Here is a 27,270-nt window from a genome sequence, read left to right as displayed (position 1 = left end):
TATTAATTATTATCTAACAGCAAAACAGAGTTAGCACGACCTGATTATCTGTGGCAATAGCATTTTACACTTAAACAATATCCACGATATACCTTTATTGCATTTGAAGTCTGCAGACAGACTGCAAAACATTTTAACTTAGGTCAGTAGGAAACTGCTTGTTACTCAAGTATTCAGTATTAATCACAATGATTCTTTCTTCATATCAAATGTACTGGAAAATACGAAAAATGTTGCTTCTATCAGGAAGACTTGATAGCCTTCCTGATGCTGCTCAGAGCAGCTGCATACAAGATCATGAATACGAGTCCATATTTCATTACTACTTTAGCAACTGCAGAGTGAGTCTAAGGGAAGGAAAACAAAAAAAATAGTGTTACATATATGTTTGGTTAATACCATTCATGAGCAGATGGGGAAATAAAGTATAGTATCCTAATATAAACAACATCTATATTATATTAATATGATACACACTTAAAGCTATAGATGGGTACAGCTAAGGTTAAAATAATTTATTATTTGCACTATGTTTATATGAATGTGTCTGTTTGCTCTGGCTTTCACTCGACATTTCTTGCCTAAGAACCCAACAAACCTTTTCAACTAAAAATAACCAGTAAGCATAGAGATTTCAAGTCTCTGGGCAATTCATTTTACTATGAATACAATGTAAAGTACAGCGCAGGACATAAACATAGCTTAAAGGTTGCACGTAGGCAATGTACATGTTTTATTTGTTGGCATGCAGGTAATTAGCACAACAATTATATTATTTTGTCATTGAACATTTTGGGGGTAGAAAACAAGAGAACAGATTGCCACAGGAGCATAATGATGAATACATTGTGAAGAAGGATCATAGAAAATTCAGATTTCTACTATAGCACACTCAGTTTTTATTTCTCTGCCTTTAATAAGTACAAGATATTACTTTCTAAATGCCAAACATAGCTCAAGATGGAAAAGGGAAGAGGAAGTATAGATTGGAACTTAAAAGCAGAAAATCTTCAAAGCAGTACGTGGTCTAATCCCCAGTAATTGATTTTGTTCTAGGCCAATTCCAGCATAAAGTGAACAAATGGTTTTAAAAAATCCTCACCTTAAAAAAAAAATGCTACATTCATGGGACTCTATTTGTATTACTAATCTGCTGGTAATCTGTAAAACAGTAACAAAAATAAAGTGACAACACTGTCCAAATATACGCTTGATAGATTTTGTCTAGGGATTTGTCTAAGAAAGCAAACTGCTTTCCTAGGCATTAAAGCCATTTGTTCTGCACTCTTTCAACTCCAGTTTCAAGAATGCCTGGGAAAAAAAAGTAGACAAAATAACATTTGCAAATTCGCCTTTTCTTTAAAAGAGTAAACAAAACAAAAAAGAGTACAACCAGTGACTAAAGCAATATTTGATTGCTTATATATTATTGAGTAAAAACATTTTCCAGCTCAAAGGCAAAAATTTCCTGTCAGAGACTTCTGATTAGGAGGAATAATCTTCAATGGTGCATGAGAGAGGAGTGTTTCATAAGTATAACAGCGCCTCTAAATTCAAGCTGGCTGCAAGCAAGTAAAAAAAAAATTGAGGAACACCTATTTTACTGAATCCCTAAAGCCAAACAACTCTAAGAGACCATGCTACAGAAATACAGAACAGAAATAATGCTGCTTATCAACGGAACACGATTACACATACACAGTCAACGTTACTTTTCAAATGTACCACTTTACTCTCACATGGAAATTCAGGACTTATCTCTAAAGTCATCTTTCTAAAGGAGAAGAGCAGTCTGGAATCTGGCTGCTGGCTCAGCTTTGTGAACCCAGTACAGTCCAAGCATCTAGAAGCCCTTTGGAACTAATGAAACCAGAATTACAACAAAGATAAATATCTAGTCTACAATGGGAACTGTGCTCCTCAGCTTTCCTGTATACCCTAGCCTGTTGTTGTTTCTCATAGAAGATACACGTACAGCATTCTTCCCAGTTTTCCTGTCAGTGACATTTTCATAATTCAATTGTTAAGTTCCAAGCACATCTAAAGATAGATAGTTTTGCTAACAATCCTGACAAAACATCTTGGGGTGCTTAACTGTTTCAGATGTGGAGATTGTAAAGTGTTTTCTAATAGATACTAACACCTACAAAGTGCTAAAAATAATTTTTGTTACAGAACATTTCAAAATAGACAGAAATATCAGGCATTTTTAGAATCACCGGCAACAGTACGTTCAGATTTGTTAATTATGCTCCAGTCCTCAGTCTATAATGTGATGTTCTGGTTCTACAAAACTATTTTAAGAACATTTCAAAGAACACATCAATAAAACAGAAAAGATATGATAATGTCACTATGAAACAACCCTGAAAAGAGGAAAGCATTTGTAAAGATGAAAACTAAAGAATACTTCAGTTGCACAATAGGCAGATTTTGTATAACTCTGTAGTGGGTTAAGATAGTTGAGGTGTAGGGAACAATGACCAGTATCAATAAATACATTTCAGTCTAATCCTCAGAAGTCTTAGGAGGTGGAAGTTGACACTTCTTTTCATTCTATGTTCAAGTTTATCAAGTAGGAACTTGGTCCTGCTGTACAGTCTCATCTGTTGGAAATCAAAGGCTTGATATGTTTGAACAGCAAACTCCTTGACTTCAGAATTTGACCAGGACATTCTTGTAATAGCAGGTACTTAAAATACTTCTAGAAGAAAAGTTACATGTCCCTATATTTATTCAATAGCTCTTTAGTTCTTATTAAATGATCCTCAGTTAGAAATAGGAAAATGGCCACTTGACAAATAGTTCCCCCAGGCATTACATGATAAAATGGCAACTAAAATTTTGATCTCTTAAGACAAGACAAGCCTTGATTGATTGATTGATTGATTGATTGATTGATTTATTACTAAATTTAACTATAGTTCTGAAGTTCAAATAATCCAGGGCTGAGAAAAACAAAAAGTATTCACAGTTTCAACAAATATTATTCTGTGCCATTTTAACACTGAAATCAGCACAGGAAAACAATGAATTCTGGTTTGTACTGAACTCTCAGCTCTCACTCCTGTCAAACCAATAGCCCTACAAAGCAAAGCCTAAACGGACAAAGAACATGTTAATAGAATTAATAGCTTTGGAAAGAAACTAACTCTTCTTACAATCCATCACTTAACCTTGTGAGTGAGAACTCTTTATCACTTCTGTTCCAATTATTTCCCTTTGCCCATAGAAGTATGTATTTCTTTCCTCAATACTCCTATGGCATACCATTTCATAGTCTATCATAGTATCATAGTCTCGTGCGGGTTGGAAGGGACCTTAGAGATCATCGAGTCCAACCTCCCAGGATTCGAGCCTCTGTGTAGCAGAGCGGCACACATTTATCCAAGTATTTTATCTGATTAAATAACCTCTTGAAATACAACAAATAATTCATCATCTTGAACAAAAGTTGAAGTGCGTGACACCAGCCATACATGCAGAAAAAAAAGTAAGCTCACAACATCATTTCATTAGAGGCCATGACTAAAAAAAGTACAGCAGAAGAATAGAAGAATTTACACTTCAGCTTTGATAAAGAGACACTGATTCATTGTGTGAAGTGGAGTAATTAAAACCTGTAAAATTACATACTCCCGGCAGTAATTTGCTTCAATCTTTACAAAAGATTCCCCTACTTCATAGAATGGGTTTAGTTGGAAGGGACCTTTGAGATCATCTATTTCCAGCCCCCCAGCTATAAAAGCAGGGCCCCCTCCCACTAGACCAGGTTGCTCAAAGCCCCATCCAGCCTGGCCTTGAATGCTTCCAGAGAAGGGGGATCCATAACCTCACTGGGCAACCTGTTCCAGTGTCTCACCACCCTTGCAGTAAAGAACTTCTTCTTAATATCTAGTCTGAAACTACCATTTAAAGCCATTTCCACCTGTCTATTCACTACATTCCCTTACAAAAGGCCTCTCCCTAGCTTTCCTGTGGTCTTCCAGCAGTACTGGAAGGCTGCTATAGGGTCCCCCTGGCGCCTTTCCATGAAGCCTTCCTGGAGCATTCCTACAAAAGGAGTAAAAGCCAGAACTTGTGGCTAAAATACACGTCCTTAACTGAGGAAAATTTAAAGAGGTAGATGGAACAGAGAAAGGCAGAAAAGCTCTACTTATCCCCAAAGCTGGTCAAGGACAGACTGAGTGGGGTCAACAAGGTTAAGAGTGCTGAACTTCACATAGTAGTGCAGGGCCATGGGCTTTTTGGGAACAGACAAACCTTTGCTACATCTGGCACTTCTTGTCCATGGCAGAGGGCTGACCCTCCACCATTGCACACCTTCACCCCAGCAACAGAAAGACATACACCACTGGGCCTGGGCCAGGAGTGCACAGGCTCACTATATTTTCCATTGCTCCACAGAATCTCCTGAAAGGGTTGCAAGGTTCAAAGGAGAACAATGAACTGGAGATGGGTGATGAAAGGGAATTATTCCAACAACAGATTTCCATTCCAGTTCTTAGGAACAGATTTTTGTTATTAGCAGAGGTTGAGTCACGGGCATCAGAAACTGAAGATGCTTTCCTAGCTGTTCACCAGGGTAATTCACATGGACATTCAGTGCTCTTTAGACACACCAAGTCTACCAGAAATAGACAGAGCAGATCAGTCACATGGTTGTCAACCATGGGAGCAGACTTCCCATTGGTTTTAAGTTATGAGACATTAAGATCTCTGCTGTACAATAATGATTCACTCCAAGCAAGGTCCTCCAAACAAGTCCCAGTTTAATATAATTAAGGGGAAGACTAAGAAAAGCAACAAAAGGACAGAGTGTTGAAAACACAGAACAAGCAAGCATTTTTACAACTCACTGTCCAAAATGTACTTGCTGGAGAATATTTATGTGTATATATATATATATATATATATATATATATATAAAGAACACTGTGGTAAGATGGTAAAAAGTATCAGTCCACTCAAAGTGTAGTATAGTCCTCATGAGAGTAGAAAATGAACATCTTGATTCCACTCAGTTGTTTACATTCCTATTAGATCTGCATAAAAGATGAAAGCTCCTTTCTATTCCAGGGTAGAGTCCAGAGAAATGAAGAAATTAGCAGTGTCTTTTCCTTTCAGGAAATGTTTTACTTTAGTTAGAACAACGGACTGTACCTAATTTAGTTTTCTTTCAAGAGCAATTCTAAGTGCCAGAAGCTCTTAAGCTTCTTCATATAGTAAGCTTTAAGATTTCACACATGAGCAACAAAAGCATAGTAGAGCTGCCCATTTTATGGTTAGAGAAACTGAGTTCACACAGAACGTACATTGTCCAGTAACACAACATACATGGCAAAGTCAGATAAGCCCAAAACTTGAATGCCATGTCATTCTGGCACTACCTACTCCTACTTGAAGTCTTCAAAGCCAAGAAAAATATCAAGAGGGGGGCTGAAGAAGTAGCACACAGATCTACAGAAAAAGAAAAGTCAATGAAATAATACAGAACTCTCTAACTGGACAGACATTTCTTTTCCCTTTTAATTAAAAAGTAGGTAGCTTATAACTTCGTAATTCTTAATGAGCTACTTTTCAACAACAGACTGTTATTCACTACACTTATTAATGACTGGTTGTAAGGCTGGGAGCACGCAGGGAAGAAAACATCTTGATAAAAGAAAAGCAGATTAAGCACCAAGTGAACATTACAAAGAAAACCAAGTGACTTAACTTCCTACACTGAACAAAGTAATAACCTATGACAATCAATGTAGAGTAAGACATAAAACAGTGTAAAATGGCATGATGTAGAACTGTAATTCCATTTTAAGTACCTATCAGTCACTACCATAACCTACTTATGAACATGAAAAGTCAAAGCAATCTCACTGTGAATCCAGCAAGCTGGAAGATTGGCTATTTCAGTTAATTAATATGTCTCTTTTCTACAGAGTAGCATAACTTCTCTGTGTAGCTGAGTTGCTGATTCTATCTAGACTATATTTTTACTTATATGATGCCATTTGACTCAAAACCTCGACAGCTCAAGCCAATATATTTCTGTATTTATCATCTTCAGTTTGCCCATGAACTTTAAAAAAAAAAAAAAAAAAAAAAAAAAAGCAAACAGCTTATGTTAATTCCTTATATTCAAACCCAATAATTCCCAATAATTCCTTATATTCAGTCCCAATTCCTTGCTTGGAGAAATAACACGTGGGATAGGTTAAACTGATAGATCTCTTGACATGCTAATATAAATATCATCACTACTGAAATACACAAATTTTACCTCTGTATCTTTACTATCAACTTCTACAGTATTCAGAGGAGGTTTTATCCAAATCCACAGTCTTTGTCTGACAGTGGCCTAAGCATTTGTAGTTTCACCACAGTTAGCTAAATGGATCATTTTTAATGGAGATAGAGAAAACAACTGCCTTACACGTGCATAGTTATCTGTACTTACTTTCTCCTATTTGCTTTTCTCACCTCTCAGCTAACACTTTCCCCAGATAAGTGCACAAGGATGTACAAGTGTTCATAATTCTACCCCTGCTAACTATACTTCACTGCAGAAACAGCCTAAGAAATACAGCTATAACTCCTCACAGGTGTTCAGGCAGCTTTTGCCATGCCTCAGTGAACACTAACCCATTTTACCCTTACAAAACATACATAATAGTGCAGGAAATGTGATGTCAGGACTCCAAAACTGCTTGTCCAACTCATCCAGGACACTAAACCAACATCAAAATTGCCAGTCTGAGGATAACTTTCAGTTTCTCTCCATCTCCTTTAGGGTTCTCTAAATCCGTGAAATAATTATTTTATCAGACTGAACATTTCCAATATTCTCAATCCACAAGTTTGTGGCCAGTCATTCGGTTCTGGTTCTCCTCTGTAACAGAAGTAATAACAAAAAACATTGCTCTTTTTCACCACATTTTCACTGAGAAGAGTAATAAGGTAAAACAAGTGGAGTCAGACAGTTAAAGACGTACCATAATACTAGGAAATAATTCTGATTTGGGTTATGACTGGAATCTGATACCATTTAAACTCATGTAGGTAATTTTTGTTTAGTTCTTTCAATCTAGAGCTTTTCCACATGTGAGCAACTGTTCTGCATATGGACTTAACAACTCTTTCTACCTTCTGATGCTTATGCTCCCTATCTGACTGTAACTGTGCTTCTGTTTCTGCTTTGCTCACCTCCCTCCAGATGTTACACTGACACGTTTTGAGCATGGGACACAGGTGAGCTGTCACCCTCTGCAGAAGGGGCTGATTTACTCCCTTACAGCTAGCTGACATCATTAGGAAGCAAAACACTGATCTGAATTACAGAAACAAGCTTTTTCTCAAAACTGCAGACCTATTCCATCCAGTCTTTTTTTAATGGATATGGGGCCGTGTGCCTTGGGCTTCTTCACCTTATTCCCAAGACCGAGATTTCCTTTAGCTTCTCACCTAGCAAGACAACCAGTTCAGCCTCCCACATTTGTGAGCAGGCATTAGCACATGCCATTGTGCACCTCAGCTGATGGGTCATGTCAAAGGCCCATATAGAAAATACCAGTACCAAAATCTTGTGTTCTGCCCATCACTGATGGCACTGATTTGGGCCTGTCCTTTCCTCCCTAAGGAACCAATTTTAACAAAAAGTAGGGAAAAAAAATAATACCTTCAGTTCCCATCTTCCAGTGAAAACTACACTAACCTAGCAATTGCATTCTGATCACCCTGTGAATTACATTTTTTCTCCACATTCAATAAAATAAAATTTTCCCACGGGAGCCCCTAATAGGTACCACATGTATCACTATGAAACTCTCAGAGGCTAGTAGCTTATTCAACTTGTGGGAATTTCCTTGGCATCTATGCATTTTTACCATGGTTGAGTAAGCTGTTGTAGTAAATTCACTACTAAGAATATTAAAGAAAAGTTTGGACTCTTGGACCTTGGAATTAGGCCATAACCAAAAAAAAAAAAAAAAAAAAAGGAAAAAATCCTCTGCAGGAAGGCATGTGGACACTGCTTATTTTCATTACGCAATACCCTCCAAGTGAAAACTTCAATCATTGGATAATATCCTGTGCTACTGGTTTATGCAAGTTCCAGACCAGTCACCCACAGTCATTCTAATCTTAAGGAACAGTAACATGGATAGAAGAAGGCAAGCCTCCTGCTACCCCCATGCTTTTTATACTTAGATAAATAGGGTTACTACCAACATAAGAAACACTTAAAAGAGATCAGTGAAAATTCTTTTTGGAATCTTGACGAACCTTTTTCCTCTTATGGTGAAAATACAGTGTTCTACTGAGTTTTATTTCTTTTGTTCTCCCATCACAATACCTTGACATTGCAGTAGACCAGACATTTTAGAATACTGCAGTGTGACAAATGAATATTTTTGTGGGTCTGGGTCATACACAAGTTACAGTATATTCTCTGTGAAGCTTTAGGACCTTCAGTGCCAGTATTTCCTGTGCCTTTTCTTCTACGTAATGCATATATTATCACCATTTCTCCTTATTTATAGATATACTACTGAGTTCACAGTCAACGCTGTCCTCAGGATCCTGAACACAGTGTACTGTCTCTCAACCTCCAGAAAACCAGCTCTATAGCTTTATGTACAGCTGTTGCATGTGCTGAGCATCTTAACACTGAAGAAGAAAGAAATACAGAAAGATGATAGAAAATCAACATCAATGCTGTAGAACTCCATAGTGTGGTTGAAGCTACGGTATAAGAATCACCATAAAGTACTCTGGAAAAATGCACATAAAGAGGTTTGCAGCATGAAAGTTCATCCTTGTGAGCTAATAATTGATGACAAAGCAGAGGGTGAAAAAGTACATTAGATTTCATTTAACTTTCATCTTGTCAGTACCAATGAAAGATTTAGCCATAAGCCAACTCACATCATTTACTAAAGCTATCAAGTTTGCATGATCTACCCCCTGCTATTTTCTCTCAGTAAACTGTAATTGTAATTTAGTCTGATAATTAATCCTCTGTAACTTTTTTTTTTGACACTAGGCACATATAAGTACCCACTACCCGCCAATCAATAAAAAAAAAGTCTTGATTCATGCAGTAGCATACAGTTTGCTTTAAAACAAATATCCTGCAATTAAAAACAGTATACAAGAACAGTTTCACTTTAAGAACCATGTTAGTGTGAAATCTCATCATGATTTTATTCAGTTGAACAGGAAATGGGATATAATTTCAAACCAGCTCAATGCAAGTACAGTATTAAGAGTTACCTCAAATTATTTAGCCAGTGGTGACAGCTTACAGAAAATAACTGCTCACTGATGTTAGGATATGACTCTTTCCACAAAGATTTGTATTTTGATAGATTTTACATAGGAAAATCCAAACCGGGCTTAAGTAAAATATAACAGCTATTTTCCCGCTAATAAAAGTCTGGGGGCTTCTGAGGCTGGTTTGTTCATTTTTGTTACTTCTGTTTTCCTTTGTTTTGTTTAAGTTTGGTATTGATTGGTTAGTTGATTGGTTTTGAATCTAAAAAACAAGGTGGGATCATTTTAAAAACTGAACTATAATCACAAAATGTTTAAAGTAGGAATTTTCTGAGCAGTATACATAATTTGTCCTTTTACCACATCAAAGGATAAAAGACAAGTAAACATTCAATTCAAGCAGTAGAACACTGCAAATCCAACACATGCTTAAGTCACAGCACAAGACTTGATATTATCACAGAACAATAATGTCATACTCAAAGACGTTGCTGTTAAATATGTTTAGACATACATACAGTGCAACAGCAGGGGTTAGCTAGGTCTCTCAAAAATATGAGAGAACTAGGATTTCTTATCAGATATTCCTATGTGATTTGTTTGAGCACTGTATTAAAGATTTTGTTTCCAAGAAAAATTTATGTGCAAGTTTTACACTAGTAAACTGCTTTCCTAAAAAGCCATTTGCTCAAATATTCTTAATTGATAAGCACATATTCCTAAGAATAAATTTTTTTGAGCTTTTGATACAAGTCTTAAAGAGGAAACCAAAATCCTCTGCAGTAACAGTAGATGTTTCAATTGTGCCCTTTCTTATTAAACACTTCATTAAAAGATATGCAGGCAGAAGCTTACTGCAACTATTTTAATTCCACTAAAATTCAAGGAGTGACAGCACTGAATGTCAGCCATTGAGGGTAGCTCAAGGGTTTCAAGAGAGAAACACAGTTTAACATAGGTACTCCTCACGGGAGTGAACTGTATTTGTACAGGATAAAGTCATTCTGATTCAACTTTACTATGCATTGGTTCTTACAACATATGGTAAACAGATGTGGGAAGAAAAATACATTGGAAAGTGCCCTGTAATTGGAATCTGCAAGCAGAAAGCTAATATGATTAAATGAAAGTTCAAGTATCAGCTAATCATTTTCTATTAGTCCTCCTTACTTCTATAAAGGGAGTGCTCACACTCAAGATACCTTGTCTTCCTATTCAGAACAGTTGTGTAATTTGCAGAAGTCTTATTTTCCACATTTTATATTATGGAGGGAAAAGGAGAGGTGGGTTAATGTGTATAGTGACAAAGTAATTATCTATCATAAGGGTAGCTGCAACAATTGAGATTTTGCCATCAGTACCCACATATTGCATCTATCGTGAGCAATAGCACAAGGGACAGTGTAAATCTGCGATTTATAGCCTGTAATACAATGTGCTGAAAACAGCACAGATAGGCACTGATCTTAAAAGCAAAGCACTATCACAGGCCCAAAAGCATCTTCCTTAGGAAAGCACCACACACTGTCTTATCCCATTTTCAGTCAAGGCATCAGCAATGCCAGCTTAGATTAAAAAATAAAAATAAAAAGCAGTTTCCTCTTCATTTTCCCAGTCTCATATGGCTTTTCATCCTATTCCTTCATCCACATAATTCCAATTCCTTGATGTTACTGTTGAAACAGGCTAGTATCTGTGTGCCAGAAAAACTACTGCTGTGAATCCTCTGTTCACTTGCAAAAACACAATTCCCTCCGTGACCTCCTTCCAGTCACTTTAACAAATACTCCAGACTTACACTATTTCATCTTAAATTCCATACAGCCTAAATGCTTATCATATGAGTAATTTACTTACACAAATGAATACAAATTTTGATATTATTTCACAGTCATGAAAGTCTAACTCTCAGATATAAAAGGAATGGGAAAAGAACAATTCACTGGCACACTGATAGTATCAACTTTTGTCCATCTAAAACCGTTCAGCTATGACTTTCCACTTTTCCTTCCTAATCAACTAAATGGGTCAACTAAACCCATACTGACATCAGTAAAAGCACAGTTTGTATTCTCTAGGTTGGAAACACACCCTGGAGAAATAGCAATACAAGGAGGGGAATTAATCCCTCAACACCTTTTTTTTTCCCCTAAAAATTCAAGTTGATTCAGTGAACCATTACCTACAGACCCATCCAGTGTAACACTGCTGAATCTCTTCCAAGACAAAACAGTGCCACCACATCAGCTAAACAGCACCAGACATACATTGTGATAGTGATGGTGGTCACCTACCAAATCTAAGGCTAATTTTCAAAGAACACAGTGATATTCAGAAATTAAGTGAGACTGATATCAAACTATATCACACATGCAGTGACAGCCTGAGGAAATCCCGTAAGGAGAATGCAAGTCTAAGCCACTCAAACAAACAAACACCAAAAAGCATCAATATAACAGAGGTCCTGATCCAACAAACTTATAATACAAATAGAAACTTATAATAAAAATAAAATCAGTATTTGAAGGGAGTGGATACAGAAGGGGGTACAACTGTTTACAAGGGTGGATAGTGATAGGACATGGAGAAATAGTTTCAAAATGAGACAGTGGAGGTCTATGTTACAAGCCCAGAACTTACTTTCACTTTCACGCAGCATTTCAGCACACATCATACATTTCTACAAACCAGTGGTACTCAATGAAGCACTGTTCCTTTACAACATACTTGGTCCAAGCTAGTCTAACAGGCACAATAGTTTCTATCCACAAAGTCTATAACTAAAAAAGGAAATCTCATCATATAATACAGAGCCGCACAATTAATTTGAAGGGGAAAAAAAAAAGAGCTATCCTCTGCAAGCTCTATAGCAAGTGTAGTTTAAATGAGTTTCTTTCTCCAACAACAACAAAATATCCAATACAGATCTATGTTAACTTATACAATTGACTGAGCATGTATTGAGGCAAGAGTGAAAGCTGTTTATCTGTTGGTCTTGCACCTGTGTGTAACATTGTCTACTCTTGATTTTTCTAGTCCATGTTATACTATTTGTTTTATTCTCTATTTCATGTCAGAAAAGGTGTACAAGCTTGAGTCACTGCTTCCACTGGCTCTCAGCTACAACTACAAGATGCTGCTAAATGTAATCATGCAGTTTTAGCACTGCATTAGCAATTTTTTCCATAACTGTAAAACAGTATTCAGTGATAACATTGTTTTAGTTTAACACAGATCATCTAATAGTTGTTTATGCTGTGGACAAGAAAGAATGAATGCGCACACGCACACTTTCTCTCCCCATCCCACTCCCCTGCAGTCAGTAACACCCACCAGGAGAGTATGTTTATACAACTGCAACTACCTTATTATAACATGTAATAAATAAAATGTTCTATCAGTAGGGATTTCATGCCAAAGGCAGTACCACAGCCTTTAAAAGGTTGAAGGTCAAAAAGAAACCAGGAACACTGAGTCTTGTATAATATACTTTAACGTCTGTCTTTGATAGCCATAATAGAAACCGTTTTCATAGCTTAACATCAATATTGGTCTATCTACAGCATTTAACAGTAAGTGATCAAACAGTTCCACTTGATCCTCTATTCCGAATAAAAGGCAAATCTCCCAATTGTTTTCTCCACCTCATAGTTCTGATTATATTACAGACTCTATCCCTGATTGCTTTGAGAGACAAGATGAACAGGAAACACCAACATTTCTTGATGATCCATAGGGAGCAGGCAGATGAACTGTCATCATACTTAAACATCCTCTGTCTCTTAAATACCAGAGACTTCAGCCAGCAGTAAAGACATATCTCCAGATATAACAGGTCAAAACTCTCAACAGCAAAGAGGGAGTGGTAGGATGAGGAGAGTTTATTCTTGTAGCACCGTTCCTCAAGTTGAATCATAGAAGAGAGATGTGAAAAATGATGTAACTTATCCAGAGCTGTGTACTAAGCAACAAAATCTGAAGAACTCCTCAACTGTGCATATACACTAGGCACTAGGTGTTAAAATGTCCCACTACATGGCTTCTACAGTATTGGTCACTTCCAAGTTTTAATCTTGTTGCAGTCCACATAAGCTGGTAAACATATCCAATGAAAAATACCATTCCTCAATACACACTGTATATGCAGTCTTATTCTCCCACCTCTCCCATTTCCTTTATAAAGAGGCATACTATCCATTACAAAAAGCTTAGTAGCACAGCCATATTTTGGTATGAAGCAAACAAAAATAGAAAAACCACTCCAAGGACATCAAAAGAGGACATACAACATCATACATGCCTAGCTGTTCCCTCATTTATTTTCAGATTCTTAAGAACACTGTTACAACTGAAAAGAACAACTCTGGCAACCAAACAACAATCACAATGTTTGTAGCTACAAAAAGAAGTGCAAAGAGCTTTAAGAGCTAATGTTCTGTTCTCATTTCAGCCAAATGTAACTGTATGCTTACTACACATGCTTTTTATTTCTCCTGGTCTGCAAACTATTCCCATCAAATCCCAAAAGCCAGTGTTCTGTTCCAAGGTCACTAAAAACACATGCTTCTCTCTCTTCCTCACTCTCTGTAAATCAGTTTTGGTAAATTTTTTTGAGGATTTTCAGTCTTCTTGAAGCAACAATAAGGCTTTTCACCATGTCAAACTGTTATTCTAAATCCCTTGAAGGCCCTTATTACTGCCTTATGGGCCTTTGTTATTGCACTGTAACTGCTACCTTCCAAAACTGCTTTCTATCAAGCTTGTCCACAGCCACTTCAAAAAACTAGTCAGGAAAATGTGCCAGTCTTGTATTCGGAATGCCCCAGTGCATGAGGATATGTTTTTAATCAGACTAGTGCAAGAGATGGCCAGCTACTTATTCCCTGCTAACTCACGTCTCTGACTCCGAACTTCCGCCCTTACTTCCTCTTCCCATGCACGGGATTTCAATCAACTAGCCTCTGACATTCACTCTGCCTCCCTCCACTGTCCACCTACCTGCAGATCACCCTGCATCATGCAACATCATGCTGGACACAGTAATCCCAAGCATGGAGGGCGTGTTATATGGTCACAAACTTGCTGAACAGAGTTAAATAGATGTCATAAAGACTTTTTCTACAGAAAACCACAGATTAAAGTGGTCATTTTAATTTTCATGATTGCTTTTTAACTTAAGGACAAACGCACACAACCACATTAAACTCCTAGAAAGCATTAACAGCTCGCTGGCATTATTTTCACCTTCAGAATCTATAGCAAACACTTTCAAAGGTACATCCCAAATATATTTCTAGTTTTTGGAAAGTCATATAAAGATAAAACTGCTGTTTTTTAATGTAGAATTATGCCATAACATATGGGAGATACTTGAGTTGATGTCCACTCACAAAAACTGAGGGGGGGGGAAAAAAAAAGCAAAAAAAAAAGCAGATAAGCTATGAGGGAGAAAGATAAAACTGTCTTTCCAAGAAAGTACGGAAAAGTCACATTCATGACCAAAATAAAGTTCCACACTGACAGTTCTTTTTCTTGATTTCAGGTTACCTCCGTTTCTCTATGAGCATCATTTCCACTACTTTCCCTGTTCCTATCTTCTGTTTAATGAAGATCTTCCTTTTGAGTTATGGAAGGTCCTTCCCAAATTTTTTGGTCCATAGCAGACTGACAGAACCTGCTCCAAAGATAAGGTACTCTTCACACTGCTCACTGAATGCATGAGGAAGAAAGAACAGAAGGGAAAGCCCCTATTTTGATGCTGTTTTACAAATTCAGAGACCTCTCTTTATAAACAAATATCTGTAAAAGATGGTGACCATCTCTTCCTTCAGTGTTAAGTCCTGTACATCTAATGGAAATTATAAATCATCACCTTTTATGCTGAATTTAAACTTCATTCCAGAGAATTTTTTTTTACTCCCTCTACTTTCTTGAGTAAGTACTGGGGTATATTGATTGAAAGAATCTGCTTTGCCTGACATCCAACTTGATTTCTAAGGGTTTTAATTTAAATCTATTTACCAGGGTTTAACTCATTTATAACTGTTCTACACTGCACTTCCTATCCATTTTACTGGTGCTGAGAGATAAAACTTCTCATGAAATTTTAAAAACCTGTTGAAAGACTACTGCCTTCAGCAGCCCTTCAGAGAGGTAAGCAGAGGAAGCCAATCGGCTGTTCAGTTCACTGAGTAATGAATTCCCAACAGCTTTTTATTTTACACTCTTCATCTGCTACCAACACTACTACTATCTGACAATAAAGTCACCTGCCATCAAGCAGAAGACACAGCTGAAAAGAAGAGCCTTCTGAACACCGTGTATACATACTGCTGAGATGGCAAAGTTACCACTTAAACACTTTATACTCATATGCTAATGCAGGTCTATTGTGTTACAATTCTTTATATTTTAGGTTATACTGTTCAAAATTTCTCAGCTGTCATTCCATGCTACAACCAAGATGCTGACTAAAATAAAGAAACTTAATAAGGATAGCACTTTCCTAACCACCACTGTAACAAACAGCAATATAGTTAGAAGTAAAGATAAGGATTGATTCTGCTGACACACTCCAAATATTAAAAGACAATTTGTACTTCCATGCTTCAAAAATAAATTAGTTAAATAAATTAGTTTTGAGAAGCGTGTTTTCATTTCTAAGAAACACCCATGTTATCTAAACATTCATTTTAACAAGTGTACTGCTGGAACCAGTGGCCATGATGGTTCAAGTGCATTAAAAGCTTTTAGTAAGTCAGTATATTTTAAGTAGACAAATTCATAAAGCTGGTAAGTTTAGAACACAGCCTTTTTTCCTTGCTCATTTGCTCTTCCACCTCTCTTACCTCGTCTAGTAACTCCAAGCAGCATGTTTGCACACAGGCTGAAGGAACAGTGAAACCCGTTCTTTGGACATTGATGTAATTCCGGCATTGATTTATCCATTCTCTCAAAACTCCACAATAGAAAAAGATCAATCACAAGACCAAAGCAGTAGTATTACATCAATGTGTTAGGTCTTCATCAAAGCTGGCATTTCCCCATGACAACAGCCCTTCCCATGTTTCACAAGGTTTGAGCTGAAACAGTTTTTGAAGGATTCCTCCCCTTAAGCAAAAATAGTAACCTTCTTCACAAGAGGAGTCACTTACGAGGTCTCTCCTATTCCCTTGAATCTAAATTCCTTAATGTCCTGAAGATTTAAAAGCAGGAGAGAATCTGTTTTCTTCCCTTATTTTCTTAAGAGTCTGATTGCTTTTTTTGTTGTTGTTGTTACTGGTTTTGGGTTTTTTTGTCAGGTTGTTTTGGGGCTTGAGGGTTTTTTTTGTTTGTTGGTTGGTTTTTTAAAGGTTAATTGTCAAACTGGGAAATGGTACTGATAAGAAAAACTATGAAGAAGAGAACTGCCCACCAAAAAGCATCATCAGAAGTAAGTAATCCATAAACAATGAGCATAATTAAAAAGACTATGGGCAGAATTCTTCTATTTGGCCGTCGATATACAGGCACTGCCATATCTTCCCACACTCAAGATGTTGCCTAAAACAGAAGCAGCATGCAGTATGGAAGCATTCAGGTGAGCTCTGTGATGGGCAAGTGACTTAACTCTGACTTCACAAACCTCCTAGCCTCCTAGTTCTGAGGCACCAAGGGGTGGAGTCAGAGGGAGAGACTCAAAAGACGCCCATCAAAAGAATGCTTTTCTTCCTTTGCTCACATCAGAAATGTTACCAAAAAACTGCTCATTTTATATCCCTTAGAAGTGCTGTTTAAATTTTAAAGTCAAACTTTTATTTAACAATCACAGAATTTCATTTACATATTCCAAAGAATTTGCTGAGAAGGCTGATGAATCAATTACAGTTGTTTATACCCAAAGTAACTTTTACTTTTTTGTACATTGACTTGTATAACACACACACAGGCAATATAAATGCTGCATAACACAACAGTTTTCCTTCCACAATAAACTTCAGGTAACTTCTGTGAACATAACCCAAACCCATGCAGGTATTGAATTCTTCATTAAAAAAAAATGAAACTGCCTAAACTCTGTACTGTACAGTTCAGGACTGTACAGTACCATGCACTGGATTATTATACAGGCTAAGTCCAAAAAAACAGCATATGTGTACAAGCTGTTGAAGGTAGTGGTAACTATCCACTGTTTCACATCAGATAGGCTAAGAAGAATTTACAGTAGCAGCCCCTCTGCCAGCTTTTTCACTTTACAAAGTAATGAAATACAGTTTACCTCCTGGAAAAAAAAAAAAAAAAAAAAAATCAACTATGAATTCAAATCCTATTTTCCTTGGTCTCATCTTCCACATTTACATGGCTGAACAAAGTTGAATTTAGCATTAAAATACAAGAATTACTCAGGTCTACAAGGAAGATAAAATCCTGTGTAACACCTGAATTTAAAACCACACACGCAGACATAGAAACAGAGAAGTGTTTTCTAACAGCATCGATAGCACAGCATTTAAAAAGCAGCTATCACTGGGAATGCTAATGAAGATATTTTGTCCTCAGCCAACCCATAGGCCATTGGATGCATGTGTCCACACAATTTGCTCTGGAGATAACTAACACTGGATGTTCTCCTTATTACCATGCAACACCAAGCCTTGCAGAGCCAGGCGTACGTATCTCTAACAAGCTCAACATGACAGACACTTCACAGCACATCACTTCTGGTAATAGCAATGTTTGCACAAAGGTAATATTTGTAGATGAACTTTTCAAACATTCAAAATCGTTAGCTTGGAAACATCAATTTAGAGTGCATTCTGACATCTCTTTGTTGCACTGTTTTCTTCCATAAAACTCAACCTGTTCATTCCTTCCCTCCTTCAAAATCCTTCAGAATTTGGGACAAGGTCTAGAAAATGGGAGGTATTATTTTCCACTAGAATACATTCATCCAGATGTACTAAGGAACAAAGTTGAGGAGAAAAAAAAAAAAAAAAAAAAAAAAAAAAAGTACTGAAAAACTTGTTTTTAGCAACACTGAAAATAAGCTAAAAATGTAACTACACTCAGTTCTTTCAGAAGCCTACAGGTAGAAAAAGAAATTCCTCAATAAAAAAAAATATATATATACATATATCCACAGCTTTTATTTCAAGAGTAGGTTTTTTGGGGGGGTTGTCTTTTGAATAGACATTTTTTCCCAACATTTCAGCCACCTTCCAATGTAAATATCATGACACCTTCACCTCTACACCAAAGACTGTTATAACAAGACAGCCACTATCTCAGTAAGACTTCCAACTGGCTGGTTTGGGAAAGAAAACATAACCCACTGGAGATCAGTGAGGCACACTATTCCTCCTCAAATCCCCTGCTGCTAAAAGAGGAAACGTGGTTCCTCTTGGCACCAAATGTGGTCTCTTAAACACACATTTCCACAATTATCTACTTCCTTCACTGAAAATTACATGCTTAACAACAAAAAAACTACAGTATACTACCTTAGCTGCTTGGTGAGCAGAATTAGCACTGTTTATTTGTGAAAGATATGGTGCTTGAGTTTTCAGTCCACTTTAAAATAAGATACCTACCCTACCTACGCAGTCATTTAACAATTGCACACAAGGAAGTAATAAAGGAAAGGAAGCAGAACAAACAAAATATCCACACATATGAATCTAAAATAGGGCATTTATAACACTGTACAGTTTGGAAATAAACATACTAGCAGTGATCGGTCAGGTCTGCTCCGAAAGTATGCCTCTTGTTTTATTGTGTTGGTTCACAGTGTCACACATGGATGTTGGTGGCGTGGCAGTAGAGGACAAACCTTCCCACCAATATTCCACTACATGTTGCTGCTGTGTGACAGATGGCAGCAGAGGGGCACTCGGGCACAGTGGCATCTGACACTGATGTGCAGATGAAGCAAAGAGGTGACACTAAATTCCTCCATCAGTAAAAAGTGGCACCTACTGACATTTGCTGATGCTTGCTGAACATTTACGCTTATCTAACAGTGGATATGAGCACAACAAAGCAGTGAGTGGTGATTTCAGCAAAGGTAACAGTGGGTCACCTCTGCTGGTGCAGATTTTTATAACCATAGCATGCAGGCTCTTGTTCATCACTGGCAAAAAAATAAAATTAAATAAATAAATTAATAAATTCTAATGGTAGTGACTACATTGAAAAATAGCATATTCTGTAGCTGAGAATTTGCTCTATTAAATACTAGCATTCTTTTCTTCCTATCTTCTGTAGTTTCCATGGGAATAAATATGAGGCATTACTTTCAGAGTGACCTACATGTATTCTGCTCACAAAGCAACACCCGAGGAAATGGTACAATAGCTCCTGGAGGAAATAAAGCAGAGCCAATACACACTTATCTCAGCAATCAAAGCCTGTCACTAGTACAGGGTTCTCAGCCAGAATTATTTAATCAACACCAAATTCTCCATGTTTATACTAAAGGTAACATTGCTTAGCAAATTTTCATACAGGTACAGTTTTGACCACTCCTCCTTTTTCAAGACACCACAATTAATTTCTGCATTGCAAGAAGCCTTCAGTCTTTTCTGGTTGTATCCAAATCCTAGCTGTCTGAAATTCCACATCTGTGTTACTTAATTGGCATCACACAAGGGACACTGCAGTTGCTGAGTAACATTCCTTGTAGGCCCCTCATTACAGAGGCATTAATGACTGCAGTCAGCCCTGTTCCACTTCCCTGCCCAGTGATTTAATTTCCTGTACAGCATGGCTTTCAGCTTGCCTTTGAACACTTCTTCAGCTGACACTGCACAGCAGATCTGCACTCTCTGTCACATCAGAGAGCTTCTGATGGCCAATATATAGCCAGCCTGCAAGCAGTTATGTCACTCTCCTCTGTCATGAAGATCCCTGCTGAAACAAGTGTTAATTGGGTTTACCATTCAGCTTTGCATCGCCCAGCCCATCAGAAAGCAAAGTAAAACTTTTAAGGGAAGTCTTCACAAAAACAAAATAAGAAAAAGGAAAATAAGCCACTACAGAGCACCTCAAACAGAACTCTACACTAGAGGGAATGCCATCTGAAAGTGGAACAACAAAAAAACGATAAAGCAAAAAAAAATCCATAAACAATTGGTACTGAGCAGCTAAACTGGTTCGAAGGCTAATGGAAAACACAAAACACCAATCAAATAGCAAACTCCAAGCAAAATACAGAAGTATAACCTGAAAAATATACTAATTTTTGGTTACTACTCACAAATAGGATGGACAGTCTTGACAGACGTGTCACATACAAATAGATGCAAATGAATCACAGAAGCAAAGTTCTTGGATGTTCAATACATCAATTGCAAGTGAATCTGTTATTACTCTTTCTGCTTTACTTTGACAACTTTACTTCAACTTCTGTGTCCTCAAAAATATTCCATCTTAAGAACTTGTCACGACTTCCTGAAAAATTTTAGGTGCAATGATTTGAGATAAATTTCAGCAATTGCATGAAATGAGAGATAATGGGAGCATGAAATCATAGAACAGTTTGGGTTGGAATTTAAGATCATCTATTTCCAACCCCCCTGCTATAAGCAGGGACACCTCCCATTAGACCAGGTTGCTCAAAAGCACATCCAGCCTGGCCTTGAATGCTTCCAGAGAAGAGGGATCCATAACCTCATTGGGCAACCTGCTCCATTGTCTCCAACAGCTTCATGTCCTTTCAGTATTGGGCCCCCCCCAGTACTGCTGTACCTCCTCTCTTTTTACATTTAACAGTCCTTTGGTTTTTGAATGTGACTACTGAATAATTCTTAAAAGGCAAATTTTCAGTCCCTTAAGTTGTTAATGTTCAGCTCCCATCTCTCCCTACTATTAGGGGAGCGTGCCATGTCAGCCTTGGGGACTAGTCCAGTCACTAACTCCACTTTTCTGGAGCTACAGGTACATTCTGCTGTAGGGTAATAAAAAAAAGAAAAATCAATCAGTAGCTGTACTTTTAAATTGCTCAAGAGGAGAACCTGAATTATGTGCAGCGCTGCTGAAAACAAAAAGGACTATTCACAGTATATGAAGATAATGAATGCATCTTCTAAGGATAAGAAATGTGGTATAGCCTCCTAGCTAAGATTAAGGATGGGAATACCTAGCTTGGAATAAGCATGCATTTAGCATGCATTTTAAGTATCCCAAAATACAAACATATCTGCCCAATGGTCAGCAGTTATTGCATTACTCCAGCAGACATAACACATTCCACTGAAATAAAGATATTTCTTGCATATAGAGTCTACAGTTATCCTGCAGGTATTTAATAGTCAGGTCATGCTTTTTTTTGCTTAATTAAAATTAAAGGACAAATTTAAGACAGTGTGAAAAGACACAGTAACTGTTGATCACTAGTGATTTGCTATGCTCCTATAAAATAAAAAAGCAACGTACACGAGAGGATTAACTTCTTGAAGAGTTTAAAATTATCTGACAAGTGACCTGGTACCGTCAATGCTGATGGACATTCACTGTCAAAAGGACAATTAAAAGCCCTTCAAGAAAAAAATGTCCTGCCTGCTACTACTCCTTGCACTGTGCAAAAAGTGGTCAGAGAATGCAGCTAACTCCTTAATGCTGTTTACAGATTGGTTTGTATACAGGAATGAAACTACTAGCATTCCTTTATCACCTCAACTGGGCAAGTGACTTCCATACCTCCTGCTCACCTGGGATTAAAAAAAGGTTCTACAGGCCAAGCTAAACATGCCCTGTAAATCCACATGTCAATCAGTCTATATCACAGTCATACTAAAGGACATATCATGCATTCTTTTACAGCACTGGCAGCACAGAGGAAAATATAGTTTGTGGTCACTGAACTTAACCTAGACTGACGCAAATGTAGCCTTCGGTGTCCTGAGAAGATAAAGTAAATTTTGCTGAAGACTGACTGTCAAGGGCACTGTTGGAAGCAGTGGGGTAGGGGGGGGAGGAGGGGGGAGGAAATAATTTAAAAAAATGAAGAAAGGGGCTGTAAATACAATCCCATAACTCAGCTTAGACTTAGTTCGGTTCTGCATGCATGCTCTTCACCCATTGTGAAGCAAGGTAGAACATGCACAGCCTCACTGGCAGCACATCAGAGCGCTGAGCTTGGCTGTCACAGCAACTGACAAAGCCTGCTCATATGCCAAGAGTAGTATTGTATGTTGAATGTCTACAGGTCTACTGGGAAAAAAAAATAAATTACAATTCTATTTTGGAAAAGGAATGTTTAAAGTACAGAAAAGGTACAGTAACAGTAAAAGGAAACTTTCAATCAGGAGATTACAAGGAGGGAAATGGGTCAAGTGCCAGTTAAGAACTTCCTCCTTTGATCGCAAGCACATACAGGCCCTCTAGGCAGAGGAGTTTGTGTGTACAAGAAAACAGGTAGACAGCAGTCAGAGCCCTTTTGAACGTGGCCACAACAGCATCTGGATAGTAAAAGCACATAGCTGAGAAGAGGGAGAAAGAAATTCTTGGGATGACCTACAGGTCATTCAGGAAGGTCTCTGGGCTGTTTTGCCCACAGACTTGTAGTATGTGATTCTAAGAAATGAGTACAAGATTTCCAACTCTTGTGCTTACAAGTTTTCTTGCTTGCTTTTAACAGTTCAGTCCCTTCTCCTGAACAGTGAAGGAAAAGATAAAAAATACTGGAGGTAGTATCCTACAGCAGCATATAACCACAACAGAGAATGGGCCAGTGACTTTCCTTCACGCTTGATCTGGTGGGGAGACCTAGGACTAAGTGCACAGTAGAGCTGGACTCTCACCCACCTCTAAAGAAAATCTGCCATCACGTCTCAGGATCTCGAACCCTGTAAATAGGGTTGCAAATGCTTCAAGTTCCACAGACTAAATTCAAGTGTTATCATAGCTGAACCCTACAGAATCTTTGCTGAAAGCTGAAATAGTTACCACTGCTTTAACTATCTCATACACTGTTCAAATAAGCAAACAAGTAAAAAGATATTCTTTATCTTAACTAGAACCTCACCAAGATGTTCACCAAGAATACTACAGTCAGTAACATCTAAAAAACCACGAAGACCAGGAATACGGCAAGAAAGATATACTGCGTGTTCATTACATACTTAGCCTCTCTTTTCTATTAAGAGAAAACAACTTCCAATATCATCTGTCTGTGAATAAAGATGTATTCACCAGATTCAGTGGTAACTGAAGTGACCGCAGAATGCTTGGGGAGAGACTGTAAAGCTGCAAGCATACCAAAGATGTTTCCATGTATTTGTTTCGAGAATAGAGAAGAACATGCAGTGTGTATGCATTCTACTGTATGGCAAAACTGTGACATTCTGTATTAGCAATGCACAAGTATCAGAGTAAGGTCTTTCACTCTATGAGAGGATGAACTGTGAAGGCAGAGTAAGCTGAATACAAACGCAGACAGCATGCAGTTGACTCCAGACACATGGATAGAGAAAAGAGACTGAAAGTACTTTTGTTAGATACTAGGAGGAAGACAATATGAATAGTCCTGTGAATAACTTTCTGGAAATAGACATCTTTCTGCAGCATTTGAGGCACGGAGTCAAAAAAAAAAAAAAAAAGAAGAAGAAAAAAGAAAGAAACCCATTCAAGTTTTTAGCTAAGCAAAAAGATACCTATTTACATCACTAAAGCCTCAAAGCAAGACTGGCAATCCTGCAACAAAGGCAGAACAGTAACTAGTGAGTCAGTACTGAGAACTGCTGACATCCAGTTGCTGTATTTCAGGAATGGGTGGAAATACCTTGCTTTCACCTCTGAACAGCTGTCCACCTTTTACCAGCTTACCAAGTTACGTACACTAGAAAGTGTAAGTGTGGCTGGGCTTTCAGAGTGCAAATCCATTGTCTCATTAACAGGCTCTGTTCAAATCCCATTTGCTAATGATCATGTTTCCTTAGGATTTATTTCCTCCCTTCCTTAATCCATGATCAACTCTTAAGCCTCTTTGCAGCAGATGTACACATATTTCAACTATTTCTGAGTACTTACATACCCTCTCTGTTACAGTTCCAAGGAGCTGAGATCCATTGAAGTTCTCCTTACACAGAGTAAATACAGGTAATGGCAAGAACATGATTTCTTCAAACCCTCATACCAGTAAATTTATGATCATGAAGGAATTTAACCTACACTTGTTTCTCTTCCAGTAATACTCCGTGCTACTTTACTATTTAATAAATGCAATCTGGGAGAACAATGTACTAAAAAACTGTTTGTATGTTTTTAACATCACTGGAAACTCAAAGGAAGACCTATACAGATGACATAGTAAGGTCACATGTGACATTCATTTTAATAAAATCATACCTGATCAAAGGCTTCCTCTGGATGAATACCCTAACTGCAGTTCTCTGTCCAGGATATTTTCCACCATATTTGAGTTTCTGCCAGGGCAGGAAGTTTCCTAGAGGCTTCACCTTCCTTACAGCTACAAACCTGTCTAAACCTCTGTTCTGCTGAAGTAAAGAGTAATTGCCAGCAAGATTAAAGATTGTTATACTTGACAGTCCTTGACATGATGAAAAAGATGTCGGTGGCCTTCATAATACAGTAAGTATTACAGAATACTCATAAATTAGAAAAAGAAAAAAGTTTTATTTTGTACATCATATTGGTGAAGTAGCTTAAAAGCAAATTATCTCCAAAAGACTAGTAGAAAATGTAATACTGTTTCAGACATTTTGAAAAACAGTAGTTTCCCATCTATTTACTTGAAGGAAAATCTTCATATGTTTTTGGTAGTACTATTTTGTTTATACATACCAGCACGCCTTTTGTATACAATTAACAAAATTTTAGATTTACACAATTCATTAAAACACAATCAACTGAATATTCTATATGCTCACACAGAACTATTTTACTCAAAGAAGTTAAAATGGGGTAAAGTTTACAACAATTTTTTCTCCTTATCATCATGGAAGACAAGGCCTACTATTAGAGCCGTGAAACAAGTAAAAGCACTTCTGTGTCTTCATGCATAGAAGGGAATTGTACTGCAGAACTTCCATCCAGGCATAAAAACATGAGAACAGAGCAAATGGTAACAGAAACAGTGTAGTAAGAAGCATGTATAAACAAAATACAATTAAATTGAAAGATTTACAAGAGAAATAAGTGGAACAGTTTCTGAATTTGGAACAGCAAAAAATGAATATGTAGTTCAAAATTACTTCTTCCGCCAGATTTCAGTTGCAGCGCTGCTGCAACTCAGATAGACGGTTTTTAAACACTCCTTCCTCCCTTTCTGCAGAGAAATCGAGCAGAATTACTTTTGGAGAACTTTTCTCCTGGGGAAGAAAACAAAACACAAATAGATGCAAGGCATGGAAACATTAGCTTGAGCAGCTAAAGCTTTCAGAAATTATATTTCTTGCAAGAAGACACATCTGTAAAATGCTACTGCTGACTTCATCAATCAAACCTAACCGAAGTAACTTTTGAAAGTAGAAACCAAATATTTCCAAGGATTAACTCTCAAAACTATCAGAACTATAGTTAAGAGAAGAAAAAAGCAGATGAGGAAACTGTATGGTAAAATGAAAATCAGGTTATTTATCACTTCAAGCTGTTCTCTCCTTATTTAGCATTCATGACTCCTTGAAGTTTATGTTCAGTGCCAGTTCTCTTCAACCTCCTATCCTTGTCCCTAACTTCTGCTGTTTTACTTTTCCAGCTGTCCAAAGTCAACTCTGCAAAATCCAAATTCTTCCCACTTTACTCAATCTCAGGAACAGTATCCAAAAATTAATAGTTACAAAAACGTTATAAGAATCATCATTCTTCTAAAAACCCTCTCAAATACAGTCTCTCTAGCAAACAGATAACACTGTATTTTCCTTACAATTAAATAAATCCCACGACACAGATCAAAACAGAAAAAGGAAGATTAACAGTTATTTCTTAACTCTCCAGCTATGTTTGTGTTAGTGAATTTTCTACCTATCACTATGCACAAAACAGCACCCACATTTTCTCCCCTATACATACATACCTGAGCAATAACTACCCTTCCCTTCTCAACATGATGCTGAATATGTATTCAGTCAGGGATGTCAGGGACTCCTGCCCAGACTAAGATGATCCACTACACTTAAACACCTTCCCTCACCACAGACATTTAGAAGCTGCTGAAGAAACTATAGAGCTGCTCCACTACATGTACTAGCAGCATACCCTGGAAGACATCTGCAGTGCATAAAAACAGTCATAAAAAAGGGATGATGCTGTTTTGCAGGCCTCTTGTGTGTCATCTCCTATAAACAACCAAATTAAACTGTGTTGCGCTTAAGTACCAAATCAAGTCACAATTTGGTGTCTGAAGTTGCTCACACTTCCCGTTTGTCTGCTCTAGTTAGCAGTGTGGTCTGAAGACAAGTTAAATTGAGAACAGTTCCCTAACTATAAGAGCAAGATTCAGTTATCTTCCCTAATGCGCTGGTCTTACTGTAACAGAGGTTTGAAAATAAACATCCCTTTACTTTATTAATAAATCTGAACCCAGCTACATAAACACTCTGCACATACTCAACATTTTTGCAGCAATTTCCCAGTGAGAAATCTCAAGGATTTTCTATACAAATTCAAAGGTCTTTGCAACACCAGCTCTACAACAAAGCATTTTTAGGTAAGTTAAAGCCTTTATCTTCTCAATACCTTTTCTGCTAGGCAGTTTTCTCTCCAACATCTAGTTTTTCCATTTTAAAAGGCCAACCACATGCACCACAGATGGCTGGGGAAGTGACTTTTGATCTTAATGGAAGCACGATTCAGCTTCCCCAGATCAGTCTGAAGACCATCTCCTCATTTGGAACACTGTCAGAGATGAGCAAAAGAAATATAAAAGGGGGGAGAGAGAGAAGTAGGATAAAGCTCGATAAGTAGTTTCAGTATCCACGTTAATAATGAAAGCCAAGGAGTAAGGATTATTCGTATTTCAGAAGCCACTATAAAGAAAACAAGAAAAATATCAGCACCATGCTA

The 27,270-nt window shown here is 37.5% G+C and overlaps 1 protein-coding gene across 7 annotated transcripts in view; it reads right to left on the bottom strand.

The window, feature by feature from the left end:
- Positions 1-27,270, bottom strand: part of MLLT3 (MLLT3 super elongation complex subunit) — a 107,912-nt gene that overhangs the window by 57,115 nt on the left and 23,527 nt on the right. Inside the window, exon 1 of one of the 7 annotated variants that reach the window (XM_015849094.3) lies at positions 16,119-16,385. The exons of the other annotated variants lie outside the window; for them this stretch is intronic. Within the exon in view, the coding sequence (XP_015704580.1) occupies positions 16,119-16,218 (100 nt within the window). The 5' untranslated portion in view covers positions 16,219-16,385. Of the gene's footprint in view, positions 1-16,118; positions 16,386-27,270 lie in introns of those variants that run through there. 7 annotated transcript variants of the gene reach the window in all.

This window comes from Coturnix japonica, chromosome Z (assembly GCF_054131305.1).
Source record: "Coturnix japonica strain WE chromosome Z, WE-NBRP24, whole genome shotgun sequence".
NCBI lineage: Eukaryota > Metazoa > Chordata > Aves > Galliformes > Phasianidae > Coturnix > Coturnix japonica.
This window is presented reverse-complemented; position numbering and strand designations above follow the sequence as displayed.